Source organism: Eriocheir sinensis, chromosome 32, assembly GCF_024679095.1.
Source record: "Eriocheir sinensis breed Jianghai 21 chromosome 32, ASM2467909v1, whole genome shotgun sequence".
Taxonomy (NCBI): Eukaryota; Metazoa; Arthropoda; class Malacostraca; order Decapoda; family Varunidae; genus Eriocheir; species Eriocheir sinensis.
In genome coordinates, this window is record NC_066540.1 from 12,066,530 (window position 1) to 12,084,755 (window position 18,226).

Below are 18,226 nucleotides of genomic sequence, written 5' to 3' on the forward strand. Positions count from 1 at the left end.
GGGAGCTAACGCTAACCGCTAACCGCTAACTTTTATATATGGATTTTGCTTCGGTTTAATGTTTTGGCTCTAAAACCCTTAGCAACAGACCTATTATAGTGACCTGAAATTTCAGTATGTTGTAGCTTAGATATAGTTAGCTCAACAGCCCAATAGCCCAACAAGCATCAACAAGAAGAGAAGAGAAAGAAACCTCCAGTTTATCCTAAATCCGTATATTTTACCCAAGATTTCCCGCAAATTTACGCATTTTTTACTTTTTTCCATAACTGACACTTTTATTTTTATTATTTTAAGTTTATTTCTTGTCAGGTGGAAAATATCGAATTCTTGTTATTAAATCCCGAGTTCAAAGAGTTGGAAATGGAAGATGCATTACCCTAAAATCCAAAAACAAAGTTTCCCTAATAAGTGTCCAGTTACCGTATTTTAAGGCGTAATTTACCCAAAAGTGGAAGCCCTGGAATTATTGCGCCGTGTGCCTCAACTGGTGCTGTGTCTGCCCACAGCGGACAAGAGCAAACCTGTATAATTTTTTTAGTGGATTTAAGTTACCGGAGGAGGAACTACATTTAGCGGAAGCTAATTGGTACGCAAACTGTTTCCAAAGTTAGCGAAAATTCTAATCAGCTAACGAAAGTTTGCTTCGCTAATTAGCGGTTAGCGGATTAGCGGAACCGTGCCCACCACTGGACTATTGAGTTACTTGAACAACCAGTTTGACACACACACACACACACACACACTCACTCACACTCACTTCAATCCAAATTCAATAATTTTTCATAGATATTTATTAAATGTTTCCCTCTTTTATTGTAAGCACCGCACTAGAGAAAGGCTTCTCCGAGCCATGGCCGGTCGTGCTGAGGGAGTTGGGAGGGTCTGAGAACATGGATCCGCAGCCCATCATCGACTACTTCCAGCCCCTGATTGAGTTCCTGGACCAGGCCCTGCTGGACGCCGGCGAGTGCATCGGCTGGGGAGGTACGTGGACCAGGATGCGAGAGGGGAACATATTTATAATTTCATAGGTTTCATCTTCGTCTATCACATCAATTTCGATATTTTAAAAGGTCAGGCATGACCTACCCTGTGTGAACCCGTGTTGCGCGTCATGAATTAATCTATTCCTTTTTAGGTGATTCCGACTACTCCTGACAGGCAATTATGGAGTCAAACATTTTGTCTAGTTTCGATGTTAAACTAAGTGAACAATAATTCGAAGTGAAAGGCATATCCGCTTTTTTGATAGTTAGTCATATTATCTAGAGGTGGGCCTTGTGTGTAGTTAGGTTTTATTGATTCTTCTTTCTGTTTAATGTTTGTTTTCTGGATTGGATGTACACTTTAGTCTTTTCTTGGCAAAATGTGTATTTTTGGTTTTACATTTTTATTTTCTGCTCCGTTACAGAGGACTGTGTGGCGAGCCGTTCTGAGTCATCCACAGACGGCTTGGAGTCGTCTACTGACGGTGGCCTCATCACCACGATAGACCCCCTGGACGAGGAGCAGGCCCTCGAGGACATGGACCAGATGGACAGGGAGCTCACTGAGTTGGTCCAGATCTCCGTCGAGTATGACTGGGAGTACTACACCCACGTGTCCCAAGAGACTGCCAGTGACTCGGTGGGTATCTATGTGAACATGTTGGTCGTAGGTGTTGGGTTGCAAACAATCTTTTTTTCAGTATCAAACTTGAAACCCCAGACCAGTCACATATCACATATTTATTTTTTTCCCTTTAGTTGAGATCTAAATACTGAAGGATTTTTTTTTATTGTGGGATTCACCGAGTACTCCATAATTTTTTTCTTAGCATAAAAAAAAATCTTGTATATGATCTGGTGTCTACTGGCGTAAGCTTGAAACAACTTTTTTTTACGGTAAAGGAAGCAGGTTAAGGGCCAAAAAAAATATATAATGATGAGAAAGAAAGCCCGCAAGACATTGCTCCTATAAAAAGAGATTAGAAGAGTGGCCAAAAGAGAGGTCAATTTCGGGAGGAGAGTTGTCTCGATACTCTCCTTTTGAAAGAGGTCAAGTCGTGGGGAGGAGGAAATACAGACGGAGGAAGATTGTTCTAGAGTTTACCAGTGCAAGGGATGAAAGCATGAAGATGCTGGTCAACTCTTGAATAAGGGATCTGAACAGTATAGGGATGACTTTAAGTAGAAAGTCGAGTGTAGCGGGGCCGCGATTGGGGGGGCGGCATGCAGTTAGAAAGTTCAGAGGAGCAGTCAGCATGAAAGCTTCGATAGAAGATAAAAGAGAGGCATCGTGGCGGGGGAATTTAAGAGGTAAAAGACTGTTAGGAAGAGGAGGAGAGTTGATAAGACGGAGAGCCTCAGACTCTACTCTGTCCAAGAGAGCTGTGTGTGTGGAGCCCCCCCCCCACATGAGATGCATACTCCATACGAGGGTGGACGAGGCCCCTCTGTATGTGGATAGCTTCTGAGAGGGTAAAATGAACTGGCGGAGGCGATACAGAATGCCAACCTCGAGGAAACTGATTAAGTAAGAGAGGAGATATGAGGGTTTCAGTTGAGATTGTGAGTTAAGGAGAGACCGAGGATGTTTATTGCAGAAGGTGATAGCTGAGTCTTATCGAAAATTAGGGAATAGGTGTTTGGAAGATTGTGTCGATTTGACAGGTGGAGAAATTAAGTTTTTAAGGCGCTGAACCAAGCTCTTCTTGCCCCAGTCTGAAATGAGAGTAAGGTCCGAGGTTAATCGTTCTGCAGCCTCCACCCTAGAATCCTGTAATTCCTGTTGGGAGGGTCTTCAGTCAAAAGATGTTGAGCAATGCAGAGTAAAGTCATTGGCGTAAGAATGAATAGGACAGTTTGTTTTGGAAAGATCATCAGTGACCAGAAAGAGAGTGGGAGATAGGACAGAACTCTGCGGAACACCACTGCCAATAGGTTTAGGGGAAGAACAGTGACCGTCTACCACAGCAAAAATAGATTGGGCAGGAAGGAAAGTGGAGATGAAAGTACAGAGAGAGGGATAGAATTCGTAGGAGGGTACTTTGAAAGTAAAGATTTGTGCTAGACTCTGTCGAAAGCTTTTCGAGATATCTAAGGCAACAGCAAAAGTTTCACCGAAACGGCTAAGCGAGGATGGGTAGGCGGTGGCTGAGTGGTTAGCGTGCGTGCCCTGCATTCACCACGCCATTGACAACGTCGGTTCGAATCCCCACGCTACCACCTGGGATTTTTCAGTCACCGCCGATGTGCTTAAGACTACCCACATGCTGTCCAGAAGACCGTCCATCAACCCGGACTCTAGAAGAAACCGTCCAAGTGAATCAAGAATAAGTTCCGGGGGGCAGCATGAGCCAAGCATAACTGGCGCCACTATAAAAATTGCTTGCGCCATGACGGGCTGGGGCCGACCACCAGGCCCCTGAAGAAAGCCTACCGGCGGTACAGGCGTAGATGTAAAAAAAAAAAAAAGTCGGTTAGGAAGGCAAGATCATCACCAGTAAAACACCCCTTGTGGAACCCATACTGGCGATCAGAAAGAGGGTCAGAAGTGGATAGATGCTTAAATAACTCCTGTTAAGGATTGTTTCTAAAGCTTTAGAAAGACAAGAAAGTAAAGCTATAGGATGGTAGTTTGAAGGATAAGAGCGGTCACCTCTCTTAGACACAGTGTGTATGTAGGCGTACTTCCAGCAGGAAGGGAAGGTTGATGTTGACAGGCAGAGACGAAAGAGTTTGACCAGGCAGGGTGTCAGCACGGAAGCACAGTTTTTAAGGACAGTAGGAGGCACTCCATCAGGCCCATAAGCCTTCTGAAGACTGAGGCCAGAGAGGGTATAGAAAATATCATTCTTAAGAATCTAAATTAATAACAGGCATAGTGGAATCAGAGGGGGGATGACTAGGAGGAATATGACCAGAATCGTCCAGAGATGAGTTTCAGAGAATGTTTGAGCGAAGAGTTCAGCCTTAGAAATATATGTGACGGCAGTGTTGCCGTCAGGATTAAGGAGAAGTGGGAAAGGTGAAGAAGTGAAATTGTTCGAGATGTTTTTGGCAAGGTGCCAAAAGTTTCTGGAAGAATTAGAAAAAGCAAGGTGTTGACATTTGTTATTGATTACAGTGTTTTTGGTAAATCGAAGAATAGATTCGGACGATTCCGGGCAGAAATGTAAAGGTCGTGATTAGCAGGAGTGCGAAGGCTCTGGTGAGCTGTGAGCTGCCTCTCTATCTTTGATAGCACGAGAACAAGCGTGATTGAACCATGAGGAGTAGAGAAAATACATAGAATGTGTGCCTCCATTCTAGAGACAATCACCTCAGTAATGCGCTGGGCACACGCAAGGGGATTTCTCTCCTGGAAGCAGTAATCATTCCACGGGTAATCGAAAAAGTATATTCTCAGGTCGTCCCACCGGGCTGAAGCGAAATGTCAGAAGCATCGCCTCTTCGGTGAGTCCGGAGGCTGTACAGGGGCAGTAGGACAAAATACTGAAATAAGATTGTGATCGGAGGAGTCTAACGGAGCGAAAAGTTTGATAAAATAAGATTAGAGGTTAGGAAGAGGTCTAGAATATTGAGCGTATCTTCAAGGTGGTCGGGAATACGTGTAGGGTGCTGAACCAACTGCTCTACATCACTGAGGAGAGCAAAGTTGCAGGCTTGTTCACCAGGCTGGTCAGTGAAAAGGATGGAAGCCAAAGCTGGTGGTGAACATTGAAATCTCCCAAGATGAAGATCACAGCGAAGTGAAAGTGAATCAAGATGGGCTCCACTTCAAATAGTCAAATAATTTAACATAGTTGGTAGAGTTAGGTGAGAGATAAACAGCACAGACATATTTAGTAATAAAATGACAAATAAGTCTTAGCCACATGGTGGAAAATTCTGAAGAGTCAAGGTCGTGGGCACGAGAGCAAGTGATGTCGATGCGTACATAGACGCAACATTCAGCTTTGAATTGAAATTTAGGATAGAGATAGTTGGAAGGAGCAATGTAGAGATTACTGTCAGTAGCCTCTGAGACCTGTGTTTCGGTGAGAAAGAGAAGGTGAAGGTGTTCCACAGAATGGAAATTAAAACGAAGACCACGAATGTTGCAGAATATAGTAAAGAAGTCTGAGGAGCTATCAAGACACCTTTCGGATCGGAAGCCAAGAGGGAAGTCCTCTCTGGGGGCATTTGTAGTCCTTCCCAGACGGGGACTCCGAGGTAGCAGTATATGAAGCCATTTTGAATTTTGAAAAATTTTCAGGAAATGGTGTGTATGTTGCTTGTATGTAGTGTGGTGTGGAAAGTAATATAGTTTGTCTTTATAGAACATGCTGAACTACTCTCCGGTATTAACGATACAATAAGGAAACGGGAAGTGAGGAGAAGGGAAGGGTCTGCATTGTATATATTTTATTTTATTTTCCTCTTTCAGTAACAGTTAATAATACATAGAAGAAATTTGCGTATATCACATAGTACTCAATAAATAAGCCCATGGCTAAAAAATAGATACATCCTGTCACACTATTACTTTGGTGCTCACTAACATAAGAACTATTTGCTTCCTCCGTCATCAGATCGAGGCTTGGAATAACGTGAGCCACGCCTTCCGAGAATGGTACAAGAGGACCATCGCCTTCTATCAGTACGAAGAATTTGAAGATGAAGTCCTCAAACGTCGCTTCAGATTACAGAAGAACCTTGACACGGCAGCACTTCCAGACGATGACTTAGAACAGGCAAGTGTGACAAAAGAATCCTAACGGCATGATTGATTGGCAGATCCTAAGGAAGTGTGACTGATCCGGAATGAAACTGACGGACCTCAACTGTAATGAACGAATCCCTGTTGTGTGACAGATGGTTCCTAACCATGACTGGTGGGTCTAAGTGACGAAATCTAACGACACTAATTGATCCTAAGTATGTGATTAATGAGAGTGATAGTAGTGATAGTATTAATGTGATCATAATAATAAAAAAATAATAGTAATAATAATAATAACAATGACACTGAAAATCGTTATTTTTATTATTATTAATATTATTATTATTATTATTATTATTATTATTATTATTATTATTATTATTATTATTATTATTTATATTATTATTATTTATATTATTATTATTATTATTATTATTATTATTATTATTATTATTATTATTATTATTATTATTATTATTATTATTATTATTATTATTATTATTATTATTATTATTATTATTATTATTATTATTTTTATTATCATCATCATGGTTATAATGACAATAATAATGAAAGGAGAGAAAGAATAACGAAAATCAAAGAAAGCTGTTCGTCGCGTATTTTGAACCCCTCCCTTTCCGTGTGTCCGCAGCTCAACACGATCGTGAACACCATGACCACCACGTACACCGAGGCGCGGGTGACGGACATTGACAACGAGACCCTCTCCTACCCCATCGACGAGCGTGAGTACCTCGTGTGCCAATAAGGCTGCCAACAGTGCCCTTTACTGCGGTACTTGCTTGTTTTGATCTTTCTCCTAAATTACTTTATACTCATACATATTAAAGGCTACCTGTGTCTTTCTATTTTAACAGGAATGAACCTCTTTTGATAATCTTTACCAGAATTTAGGACAGCTCTTCTGACCTAGACATTTTCCACTCTGAACTCAACTGAGACTGAGGGTCGTAATATGAGACATTTCGCCGCCTAAGAACACATATTTGACAAGGCTTTCGTAGGAGTTGTGGGCCTTTCCAGGGGTACTTTTATGACCCTGGTGGTAGTCTGACCCTTCCTCTGTACCGTGAACCTAAAGAAACACTCATTAGAACCCGATTGACCCCCTCTTTGACTTGTAGAATTACTTGATATGGGAAGTGAGTGTGTCTTATAAAATACGTATTACAAGACATTTCGCCGCCTAAGAACACATATTTGACAAGGCTTTCGTAGGAGTTGTGGGCCTTTCCAGGGGTACTTTTATGACCCTGGTGGTAGTTTGACCCTTCTGTACCCTGAGCCTAAAAAAACCACTCATTAGAACCTGATTGATCCCCTCTTTGACCTTTAGAAATAGCTGATGTGAGAAGCGAAGTCTCTTGTAATACCAGCCTGAATTTCCTTACACCTTCTCTTGCTTTTCTTTCTGCTTTTCCCTAACATTATATGTGATTATTTTTTCATTATTTTACTCAGGAACAATTATATTCTTCTGGACTCTTCAACACGTTCACTGCCTACTCTTCCTTCTCATTTTTTCTGAACATTATGTATATTTTGTCATTGTTTTTTCTTTCATTATCAAAGGTTTGACATCTTGTGTAATGTAGTTTTCTTTCTTTTCTTGCCCAACAGTATTGTACATATAGTGGAGCTTTAGGTCTCCTGGGCCAAGACAAAGGTACAAGTGTTTGGAGGCTTTGCTAGATGAAACAGTACAGTCTGTTCATGCGTGTGGCGAGGACATTTAGATTTCAGAAAATTTCACAATCCTTGGTAGCGCAGTTTAGAACAGCGGTGGGTCTCGCCATGAAGTACTAAGGCAGATTGACTTGGCCCACGGTGTTATGGACTCACTCAGCACAAGTATATATGGCGTTCTCGATACCTGTGTAGAAGGACAACGGTCCGAAACTTCAATCTTTTGTGCCCCCTGTCTTGCTGTATGGTTGGGAGACATGGACACTAAATAGGGACTTGGAGAGGCAAATTGGTGCCTTTGATAATAAGTGTCTACTCAGAATCATGGGATATCGTTGTAATGTCTTTGCGTCAAACCGGCGACATCTCCGTGAGACTTACTCGATATATATTACTCACATTGTCCATCAACACCAACCTCGGCTTACGAGCAAGTGGCGCGCTACCCTGAAGCTGACCCTGCGCATCGGGTAATATATATATATATATATATATATATATATATATATATATATATATATATATATATATATATATATATATATATATATATATATATATATATATATATATATATATATATATATATATATATATATATATATATATATATATATATATATATATATATATATATATATATATATATATACACACACACACACACACACACACACACACACACACACACACACATATATATATATATATATATATATATATATATATATATATATATATATATATATATATATATAAATTTGCATATATTTATTTACTTGTCTGTTTTTCTTTATTCCTGTGAGTAATTGTTCCCAAATGATGTTGAGGATCCAATCGAGGGTCGCGAGGGTGTTTCTGAGGGTCGCTGGAGGGTCTTGAAAAAAAGCCATCATTATTTTATCATGCTATAAAGGCCGATCTTTTAAATAAGTCAGGTGAAATTTATTTTTTCAGTAATGTAGTTGAATTACTTCAGTGGGACAGCATGAAGATTCCCCTAAACACATACTACGAAAGCAGCGTTGTAATAAAGTACGGTTAAGTACCCGTACACATACAACACGGCACGCCAACGAATAGCATTCACGTATTAACTCGTCCGCCGAGCAGACAGCGAGGAGGCGGAGAATAAAATCATAAATATCTGAAAGTGTAACATGAAATAATTGTAAATAAATACTACATGTTCACGCATTTAGAGTCGCCAGGCCAGGTCACGACAATACTTATCTTAGGGTCGCAACCAGAAAAGTTTGGGAACCACTGCCTTAGAGGAACAAATTTAAATTACTGTAGCTTTTGACAACTCCTTCCTTCTCTTCTTTCTCGGTATTATTTATATATTACGTTCATACCCTTTTCCTCGCCCCAACAGTGGAGATGATAATGGCCCAGCTGGATGACGCCGAGGAGCTTGAGTACTACTGGACAGAGTGGCGCGATGTTTCCGGGAAGCTGATGAAGGAAAACTACACGGAGTATATCAGGCTGCTCAACAAGGCTGCCGTCGACCCCTACAATGGTGTGTGTGCGTGGGGGGTATGTGTGTGCGTGACTGCCTGTGTGTTAGTGTGCGTATGTTCCTATGGAGGGGTATGTGTGTGCATATGTGTTAGTGTGCGTATGTGTGTATGTATGTAGGGGATATGTGTGTGCGTATGTGTTAGTATGTGTCTGTGCGTGTGTGGGAGGGGGCTAAGTGTGTGTGTGTGTGTGTGTGTGTGTGTGTGTGTGTGTGTGTGTGTGTGTTACTTCTAAAGTCTCACGGCCATAACCTCCTTTCCTTCCTTTTTTCCAGTCATCCTTCCTTCCTCCCGTCTTCCTTTCCTTCGTTTTTCTTTTCTTTCTCTGATATTTTCAAGTTATATTTTGAGTGTGTGGGTGTGTATGTTCTAAGTTATATTATAAGCTTCGAAATTTAAGGTCATTAAAGTTAAGTGAGACTTATTTAATGTTTTGTATTTTAAAGGTTTCCCGGACGCTGGGGCCATGTGGGTTGACGCCTACACGGAGTCTACCCTGAACTACACGGCTCAGGACTTCAAGGAGGAAATTAATAGCCTATGGACACAAATTGAAGAATTTTATAAGGAGCTGCATGCCTACGTGCGCCACAAGCTGAAAAAAAAATATGGCGATGTTGTTGATTCCGAATTTATTCCAGCCCATCTTTTAGGTATGTATATATATATATATATATATATATATATATATATATATATATATATATATATATATATATATATATATATATATATATATATATATATATATATATATATATATATATATATATATATATATATATATATATATATATATAATGCACATTTTCACATGTTACGTTGAATATATTTAAAGGTTTGGTACTTCAATATTAGGCTTCTTGACTGACCCTGTACATTTGTCCTTTGTCTTCAAAGGAAATGTAGGTAATTTAGTGATATTTCACTATTTGCAGTGAGAGAGCTCTAGGTTTGATCTATTCTGTAACTGCTGTTTCTTCAATTAATGTTTTGAGAGTAGAGTAAATGATTAGTGCTGAAGGTTAGCAAGCTTTTTTCTATGTATAGTTCTTACAGTTTGAGAGCAAAATATACAGCAGGATGTAGGTAGTGTGTGGAGGAATATTTCTTTTAGGTAATAAATAAAAATCTTTTATGTTTCGGGAGTCTAATGGACGTGAAGGTGTTGAGGGTAAATTGAGGTCTCACCCTTCCACAGGAAACATGTGGGCCCAGAGCTGGGAGAACATTTACGAGCTGGTGGCCCCATACCCCGAAGTGGCCATCCCGGACATCACTCAGGCCCTGGAGGACAACGTGAGTCCCTCCTCCACACACACACACACACACACACACACACACACACACACACACACACCATAGCAGGTATTACCTCTGCCAGTTGCCCGGCATTCTGCCCAAATCTTCAATCAACCCTGACTTTGGCGACTTTGTTCAAGTGGAGCACCGGGGGGCAGCATGGGCCAAGCAGTAGTCATGTACCAAGGTAGTCACTTTAAATAAAATTCGCCTACACCATTAGCGGTGAAGAGACACCTCAAGACAGCCTGCCAGCGCTATAGGCAGCACCTAAAAAAAGTAAATAAATAAAAAAAATCCCTGCCTCCTGTCCATCTAGCAATGAGTGGGTACAGGGTGTCAGCAAGGGTTGTGTCCCGCTGTTGGAAGTTCCCAGCCACTTTAGCCTTATTCGTCCATCTCCATCTCTCACGCACTCTTCTCCGCAGATCGATGATGTGAGGGAAATGTTTTTGATCGCCGAGGAGTTCTTCACGAGCTTGGGATTGTACAAAATGACAGACGACTTCAGGACCAACACCGTGTTTGAGCAGAGCGAGGAGCAGTCCGTCATCTGCCACGCCTCGGCCTGGGACTTCTATGATGTGGTCACGGATCCTAGTGAGGGTCGATTCAGGTGGGTTTGTGGCTAAGACTGATCGTTTATTCCAGCAATTTGTTGATGTCAGTTACTTTATTTCTGTTTCTTTTGTTTTTCATTTGTCATTCTCTGCCTTTGTTGGTCTGTGTTGCCTGTTGCCTGGTCTGTGTCTGTGATGCCCTCTAGCCCCCCAAAACATCTGCCAAAACTACGGGCCTGCATATGCACATCAAGACAGTTTTGTTTTTTGAAAATATCAAGATGCTATTTCCCGTAAATTTACTCGTGGACCACCGCATGAAGGCTATTACTAATTGGCCCTATGAAAGAATAAAACAATATGCCCTCCCGTGCTTGAAAACATTGGGGGACAGTCAAGTACACGCGACCAGCTGCGTACACGGATCCGTGTTCACAGCGATCCCCCCTTTTTTTTTTGTAAACAAAGGGGGACACCGGAACGTGTAGTATGCCTCGGTTGGTATTAACCTTTGTATAACCTTCAATAATTAATACATGAATTTGCCACAAGAATGTAATGTGTGGGATTCCAACCCTAGGATAAAAATGTGCACCAACAAGACTCAGGAGGAGTTCATCGTCATCCACCATGAAATGGGCCACACCGAGTACCAGATGGCCTACAGCGTGCCCCAGGGCAAGCGTCCGTTGGTGTTCAGGGATGGTGCTAACCCCGGTGAGTTGATTCCCATCTACGTGGAATTCTCTTGGCCAGACTTCTTCAACCTTATTGTTGTCCACACATGTTTCAGATACTGAAAAAAAGTTTGCTACCCAAGATGGTGACCAATTTTTCCTTTTTAAATTTTAAACTAATAAATCTATCCTCTGGGAGGAAAAAAAGAGTATTCACTCACTTCTCTGCTACTTTATTAGTCAGTCTTAAATTTGCTGATGTTGGCCTGTGTCTCCACTTGGTCCTCATCTCCATTGGAGCATCGCAGGTTAAATCGCAGTGCCCTTAAGTAACTTGGAAACGAATAGCTAGTGTGATTCTATTTCTTTTTTGCCTTATTTTCTTCTTATTTTTTCTCTTGAACACTAAATGTTCAAGTATAAAAGGTGTTTGGTTCACTATTGATATATTTTTCTCAGGGTTCCATGAGGCGATTGGAGACACAATTGCCCTCTCAGTGAGCACCCCGAGCCACCTCAGGATGATAGAGAACTTCTTGAACAGCTCAGCAGCGGAAGACGACATACATGAAGCGACATATGAAGAGGAGTCCAAAGATGAGATGACCACCGAGCAAAAAGAAAATATTAACTTCCTCATGAAAACTGCGCTCGCTAAGGTGAGCAAGAATCCATTAAAATAAGAACCTTGAAGAAAGAAAAGCGTTAGCAAATACAACAAAGTTTCCTCCCACACTTTTGTGTTTTGCCATGCCAGAAGAAAACATAGGTATTTATCTCCTAAACCAGTCAACTTCACTATGTAGTTTTCACGAGTCTCACAGCTTTTCTTGCCTCAACTTTGGAAAATACTTATCTCGGTCTTTGCCGTTGTAGATTGCATTCCTGCCATACTCCTACATCCTCGACCGGTTGCGGTGGGATCTCTTCGAACAGAACGGCAACGATATGAACTACAACAGACAGTGGTGGAGCTTAAGGTGGGCACCAGACTATCATGCAGCACTCCACAGAGTACCCATAATGACCAGAGCGGTTGTCTTCCAAGGCAGCTTGATGTGATGCATAATGAGCATCCCTCCATTGAAAGGAAGTTTCACTTCATTTTCCGCTTTTTTTTTCTTCTTTTAGGTTAGATGTTCAAGGCATCGCTCCGCCTGTCCGCCGTTCTCCCGATGAAGACTTCGATCCAGGATGCAAATATCACGTCCCTACAAGTGTTCCTTACATCAGGTGAGAGATCTATATAGATTTACATACTTACTTGGACCACACGAACCCTAAGGTTCAGACTAGGTGGTGTGTCTTAAAAACTAAGTAAAACTACAGCAAAACTATGGCCTAAGGGTCAAAAAGAGTGTATTTCCGCCATACTGAATGTTAAGATGAAGGAAACAGCGGTCGAATTAAATGACTCATTCTTGTTACACTGATCCACTGAAGGTGATAGTTTATTCCATTCTTATGCTACAATGTTGGTGAAGAAAACTTGGTGCTGTCTGACTTAATTTGTTTACACTTCATATCAGTTTTGTGCCGTTATTTCTTGTCTAAGACGCATCATCGATCATAAACAATTTGGATTTGCCCACATTCGTAAAGCCAATTATTATTTTGAAACATTCACTCAATTTTCCTCTGAGGCGACGTTTCTCATAAGAAAAGATGTTTTGAACTAGGTAAGAGTTTTTTTTCATAAGGTTTGTTTCGCTAGGAAAAAGTCATCTTGGTCGCCTTAAGTCGTAAACCTTCCACTTTAGCAATGTCCTTCGCAAGGTGAGGATACAAGAACAGAACCGCATGCTGCAAGTTAGATGTAACTCAACTGTTATACAATGGTGTCCAGCTCATGTGAGGGAGAGCTATTGTGTTACTTGAGTGTTCCCGTCCATTAGCCGTTAAGAACCAGAGCGTCTCCTTTCCCCAGGTACTTCGTGGCTCACATACTTCAGTTCCAGTTCCACCACCGACTCTGTGCCTTGGCCTACAAAGAACAATTCGATGAGAGTCTAGTGTTTAACTGTGACATCTATAACAGCACCGACGCAGGAGACGCCTTGTGGTGAGTGTAATGCAGACTTTAGTGATATTACATGGAGTTTTCTTTCCAATAAATACAACTTCCTCATCGCCATACTGTTTTTTTATATAGTGGAGAAGGTGTTTTTCTTTAATTTTATCTGTTTTCTTACCTCTTCATGTTTTCTCCGTCTTCAGGACAATGCTTAACAAGGGAGCCTCGCAGGAATGGCACACGCAGCTGCAGGAATTTATGGGCGACGGTGAGGGTAACATGAACGCCACGGCCATTCTTCATTATTTCTCTCCCCTGCGTGAGCACTTGCAGGCATACATCGCAGAAAACGATCTCCAGGTACGTATAAAAAAAAAAAAAGCATAAAACACATCTCACTGACTTGAGGCACGGGAATAGGCAGCTGCAGGAAATTTTAAAGCTTCGTGTTAGTAGTAATTGTGTGTGTGTGTGTGTGTGTGTGTGTGTGTGTGTGTGTGTGTGTGTGTATGTGTGTGCGCTCTCTCTCTCTCTCTCTCTCTCTCTCTCTCTCTCTCTCTCTCTCTCTCTCTCTCTCTCTCTCTCTCTCTCTCTCTCTCTCTCTCTCTCTCTCTCTCTCTCTCTCTCTCTCTCTCTCTCTCTCAAAATTATCTGAATATCGTTTACAGACGGGCTGGCCGCTGGGTATGGTTGACGATTACATGACAGAGGACGAAGACTACATCCCGGCCACCGTCCCCATCATTGTGGGCTGCGTGCTGGCGGCGATGGTTCTTGTGGTGATCGTTGCCTACTTTGTGGGTCGCTCCAGGCAGAAGAAGAAGGAAAAGAAATTGACTAAAAGCAGCCCAGATGGAGGGGAAAGCATCGAAATCGGTATCCAAAACCCTGCTGCTAAATCTGGCGAAGCGTCTGACAGCGACTAACGTTAAAGGAAAACATTATAGACGTAGGGAATATAATAGGTATGTGCAATGAGGGAAGGGGTTCAGGACATGGGAAAAACTGTTTTATAAGTTAATGATAAGATCTCTGTGTATAGTTATTAATTATAATCAAAGAAAATTTCCACCTGCTCTTCTCGTCATAGCAGTTCATGTAATAAAAAGGAGACGCGGAAGATGGCATAAACCTGTCCAGTAGTATCTAGAAGCTGTGTTTTGTAGTCTGGTCTTCCGGCATGGCGTACTTATGTTCATAAAAAGAAAACATCATTGTAAACCGACGGAAACGATTTTTGTTGCTCATTTTGAATATCATATGGAAAGAGGGGCCAAGGTTAAGGTTAAGATTTCGAATGCAGACATGCCCAGGCTTCTAGATCCTCAAGTGTAATCTTTGTTGATTCTCAGACAAGGAAAATAAGTATCCGACGCAGCTTTTGCTAATGAAGTTAATCAGATATTTTCTAGTCAAAGTACTTGTGTGGAAACTCTTAGGTGAATAAAGAATACCGAGACAGTTTGTGTTCGTGCAGCATCACCAGGCAGCCTGTTGCGCCGCTCGCTTCTCTTAATGATGCCTACATTTTTTGCACGTGTATATATACTCAGTTATTATTGTAAGGGTGTGCGTTGGAATACCTCTGTGTTTAAAGTTCCGTCATCCCTTGTTACAGCCTGGGCCTAATCGTTACATTAAGTTTACACCTATTCCCCACAATTAAAGCCTGGGCCTAATCCTTACATTAAGTTTACACCTATTCCTCACAGTTAAAGCTTGGGCCTAATCCTTACATTAGTTTACACCTAATCCCCACAACTAAAGCCTGGGCCTAGTCGTTATATTAAGTTTCCAATTATTCCCCACAATTAAACTTTCACGAAGGTAAATACTTTTAAATAAACTTTGTAATGCATAATGGCAAAATAGCAACAACAACCCTATTCGTTGGTAATCACAAAGATATGAGCTCATTTAGTTAGATATTAATGGCAAAATTGACCATACGTTAGCAAGAATTTAGTTTGAGCATGCACGAAATAATGTCAAGATATGTTCTGAAGAAAGGCTCAAGCAGGACGTGTTCAGTGTCGGGAGGAAGATTTTTAGATGCAGATTTCCAGCACAACATGTCCGTCTTGTGCCGCTCCCCGCCCTGCCTCCTTCATGCGGCCTCAGTAACCCCCTGGAAGGCAGCACCCGGGGGAGGCTCCTCCTGTTCCTGCTGCTGAACTGTTGTTAATGCCGTGACTGACACGAGATGTTATGTGCTGTATCCGGCTGTTTTTTTTTTTTTTTCTGTCTGTATGTCTGTCTGTCCGTCTCTCTTTTTCCCCGTGTCCCTGCCCCCCCCCCCCCCTTCTCTCTCTCTCTCTCTCTCTCTCTCTCTCTCTCTCTCTCTCTCTCTCTCTCTCTCTCTCTCTCTCTCTCTCTCTCTCTCTCTCTCTCTCTCTCTCTCTCTCTCTCTCTCTCTCTCTCTCTCTCTCTCTCTCTCTCTCTCTCTCTCCGTTGGTGCATATCGTCATAAAGGACTGGAAGGTCAAGTGATGTACAGGTATTTTTGACACACCGATATGCCAATGAACGTTGCATAGTGTTGTTCATTATCATTATTTTATTTTATTTGTTAGTATATTATTCAAAAGTTTATGCAGAACTGTATCATACAATATATGTAAAAAGTAGATAATCTCCTTTTGGATCCCCTGCGACATGACTTTGATAATTGTATTGCTACGTCATTTTGGAATTTTCGGGTAATGTTTTGTGGTGTTAGGTGTTCAATGGAGCGTGAGTGAAGGATACCGTGTGCTGATATACCATGCAGCTCACTGTGGTCGGGCACACACACACACACACTCACACTCTCTCTCTCTCTCTCTCTCTCTCTCTCTCTCTCTCTCTCTCTCTCTCTCTCTCTCTCTCTCTCTCTCTCTCTCTCTCTCTCTCTCTCTCTCTCTCTCTCTCTCTCTCTCTCTCTCTCTCTGTCTCTCTCTCTCTCTCATACTACTGTCCATGCTGCTTGTTATTTTATCCCAGGAAAGTTTTCAAAGGGTCTTAGGGCCGTATTACTAAACATTTCGTCGTCCAAGAACACATATTTGACAAGGCTTTCATAGGAGTTTGGTACATTTCCAGGAGTAGTTTTATTGCCCTGGTGGCAGTTTGACCCTTCCTCTGTGCCGTGAACCTAAAGAAACACTCATTAGAACCCGATTGGCCCTCTCTTTGACCTTTAGAAATAGGTAATGTGAGAAGCCAAGGTGTCTTATAATATCGACCTTAGTGTCCAAAACAGACAGTCCCTACAATACACTACCGTAAATGCCGGTCTAAGAGCTAATTCCGCAGCCCAACATGGGGTCTTTGTAACAGCCCAAACCAAACTCTGCAATCCCATACAATCCATAGTGTTTAGGTTTTCCATGCAACACCACATACACAAAAAGTTTCCTGAATAGTTTCCTCAATTTCTTAAACATGAAGACGAAACACTCTACAAGGAATTTTTAAAGTCTCTGGTATTGATCTGGAAGCTTACAAACCCCCCTTCCCCCATGTCGAACTGTGAAGCTGGCCTTAAATACTACCGCAGAAATGACAGAGTAAGTGTCCGTTTAAGGGAAGGAATTGCTTCGAACCCTGAGGATGAACTGTTTTAATAATACCTAAGTTACCTTGTGTACTGTGGGCTTAAATACCTCTCTCCCTGAATTTGCAGCCTCGCGTTAATCGTATTTTCTTATATCTAATTTGCATATCAGATTTATTGTGAGGGATTAGTTGAACTTGTAGCACGAGCATTAATAATGATCATATTTTTACTTAATTTGAGTGTTATAATTGGAATACTGGCTTTAATGAGTGATTAACTGAAGGAAAAGTTAACGCTCCGTTCAAGAACAGATCCAGTCAGCCAAGAGACTAAAACATTCCACCTCAGAGCATGAAGTAATATGAAGACGGTCCAAACGGCATTCAATTACCTGCGTCTTTTTTCCCTCGTGTTCGCTCATTCTGCATTCTGTCGTTCATAATTTGGGTGATGATTTTAGTGGGCAGCAGTAACAAGGTAGTTCAGTTGAGAATGTCTAGGATGGCAGGTAAGGATCGAAAGGTTGAGGGTCCTGAAGTACTGTTCGTAGATTTTTTACGTATTCTCCGTAAAACCCTATAGCCAGTAGCATATATATATATATATATATATATATATATATATATATATATATATATATATATATATATATATATATATATATATATATATATCTATATATATATATATATATATATATATATATATATATATATATATATATATATATATATATATATATATATATATATATATATATATATATATATATATATATATATATATATATATATATATATATATATATATATATATATATATATATATATATATATATATATATATATATATATATATATATATATATATATGACATTCAGTGTGCACAATTCCTGACAGATTATGGAGTAATTAAGTCATATTAATTGACTTGAGTCACATTAAAGATCACCAGTCTTTGAAATGAAACTCATAAGCCGAGTTAAAACAAATTATGCAACACCGAAGTCGTGGAATATGCATATGTGTGTTACTTAGATGCTTCATATTTACCTACCTACAGCTGTCTTATAATTAATCTATGGACCTTGACCCTTCTGTTTTTATCTAGGGCAGGAATGGTGTACTGTAGCTTCTTGAGAATAAGAAGAAAATTTATTATTGTTTGAATTTCACACGGAATGTTTCAAAGCCATCTGTCGTCAGATTAATTT

At 40.8% G+C, this 18,226-nt stretch overlaps 1 protein-coding gene and 1 long non-coding RNA gene across 2 annotated transcripts in view; one reads left to right on the forward strand and one right to left on the reverse strand.

Annotated features, from left to right (window-relative positions):
* The window catches only part of LOC127006147 (angiotensin-converting enzyme-like), a 38,146-nt gene extending 23,213 nt beyond the window's left edge, over window positions 1-14,933 (forward strand). The window contains exons 14-28 of the mRNA XM_050875680.1: window positions 824-987; window positions 1,415-1,629; window positions 5,558-5,719; window positions 6,341-6,434; window positions 8,774-8,920; window positions 9,368-9,574; window positions 10,123-10,220; window positions 10,652-10,839; window positions 11,364-11,500; window positions 11,920-12,119; window positions 12,337-12,440; window positions 12,592-12,693; window positions 13,388-13,522; window positions 13,678-13,834; window positions 14,143-14,933. Of these exons, the coding sequence (XP_050731637.1) occupies window positions 824-987; window positions 1,415-1,629; window positions 5,558-5,719; window positions 6,341-6,434; window positions 8,774-8,920; window positions 9,368-9,574; window positions 10,123-10,220; window positions 10,652-10,839; window positions 11,364-11,500; window positions 11,920-12,119; window positions 12,337-12,440; window positions 12,592-12,693; window positions 13,388-13,522; window positions 13,678-13,834; window positions 14,143-14,400 (2,368 nt within the window). The 3' untranslated portion in view covers window positions 14,401-14,933. The remainder of the gene's footprint in view (window positions 1-823; window positions 988-1,414; window positions 1,630-5,557; window positions 5,720-6,340; window positions 6,435-8,773; window positions 8,921-9,367; window positions 9,575-10,122; window positions 10,221-10,651; window positions 10,840-11,363; window positions 11,501-11,919; window positions 12,120-12,336; window positions 12,441-12,591; window positions 12,694-13,387; window positions 13,523-13,677; window positions 13,835-14,142) is intronic.
* On the reverse strand, window positions 14,799-17,626 carry LOC127006148 (uncharacterized). Its single transcript, XR_007759101.1, has 2 exons — window positions 15,223-17,626; window positions 14,799-15,173 (listed from the first exon to the last, which is right to left on the reverse strand). It is a non-coding gene; the product is annotated as an uncharacterized LOC127006148 (long non-coding RNA).
* Window positions 17,627-18,226: the final 600 nt, after the last annotated feature.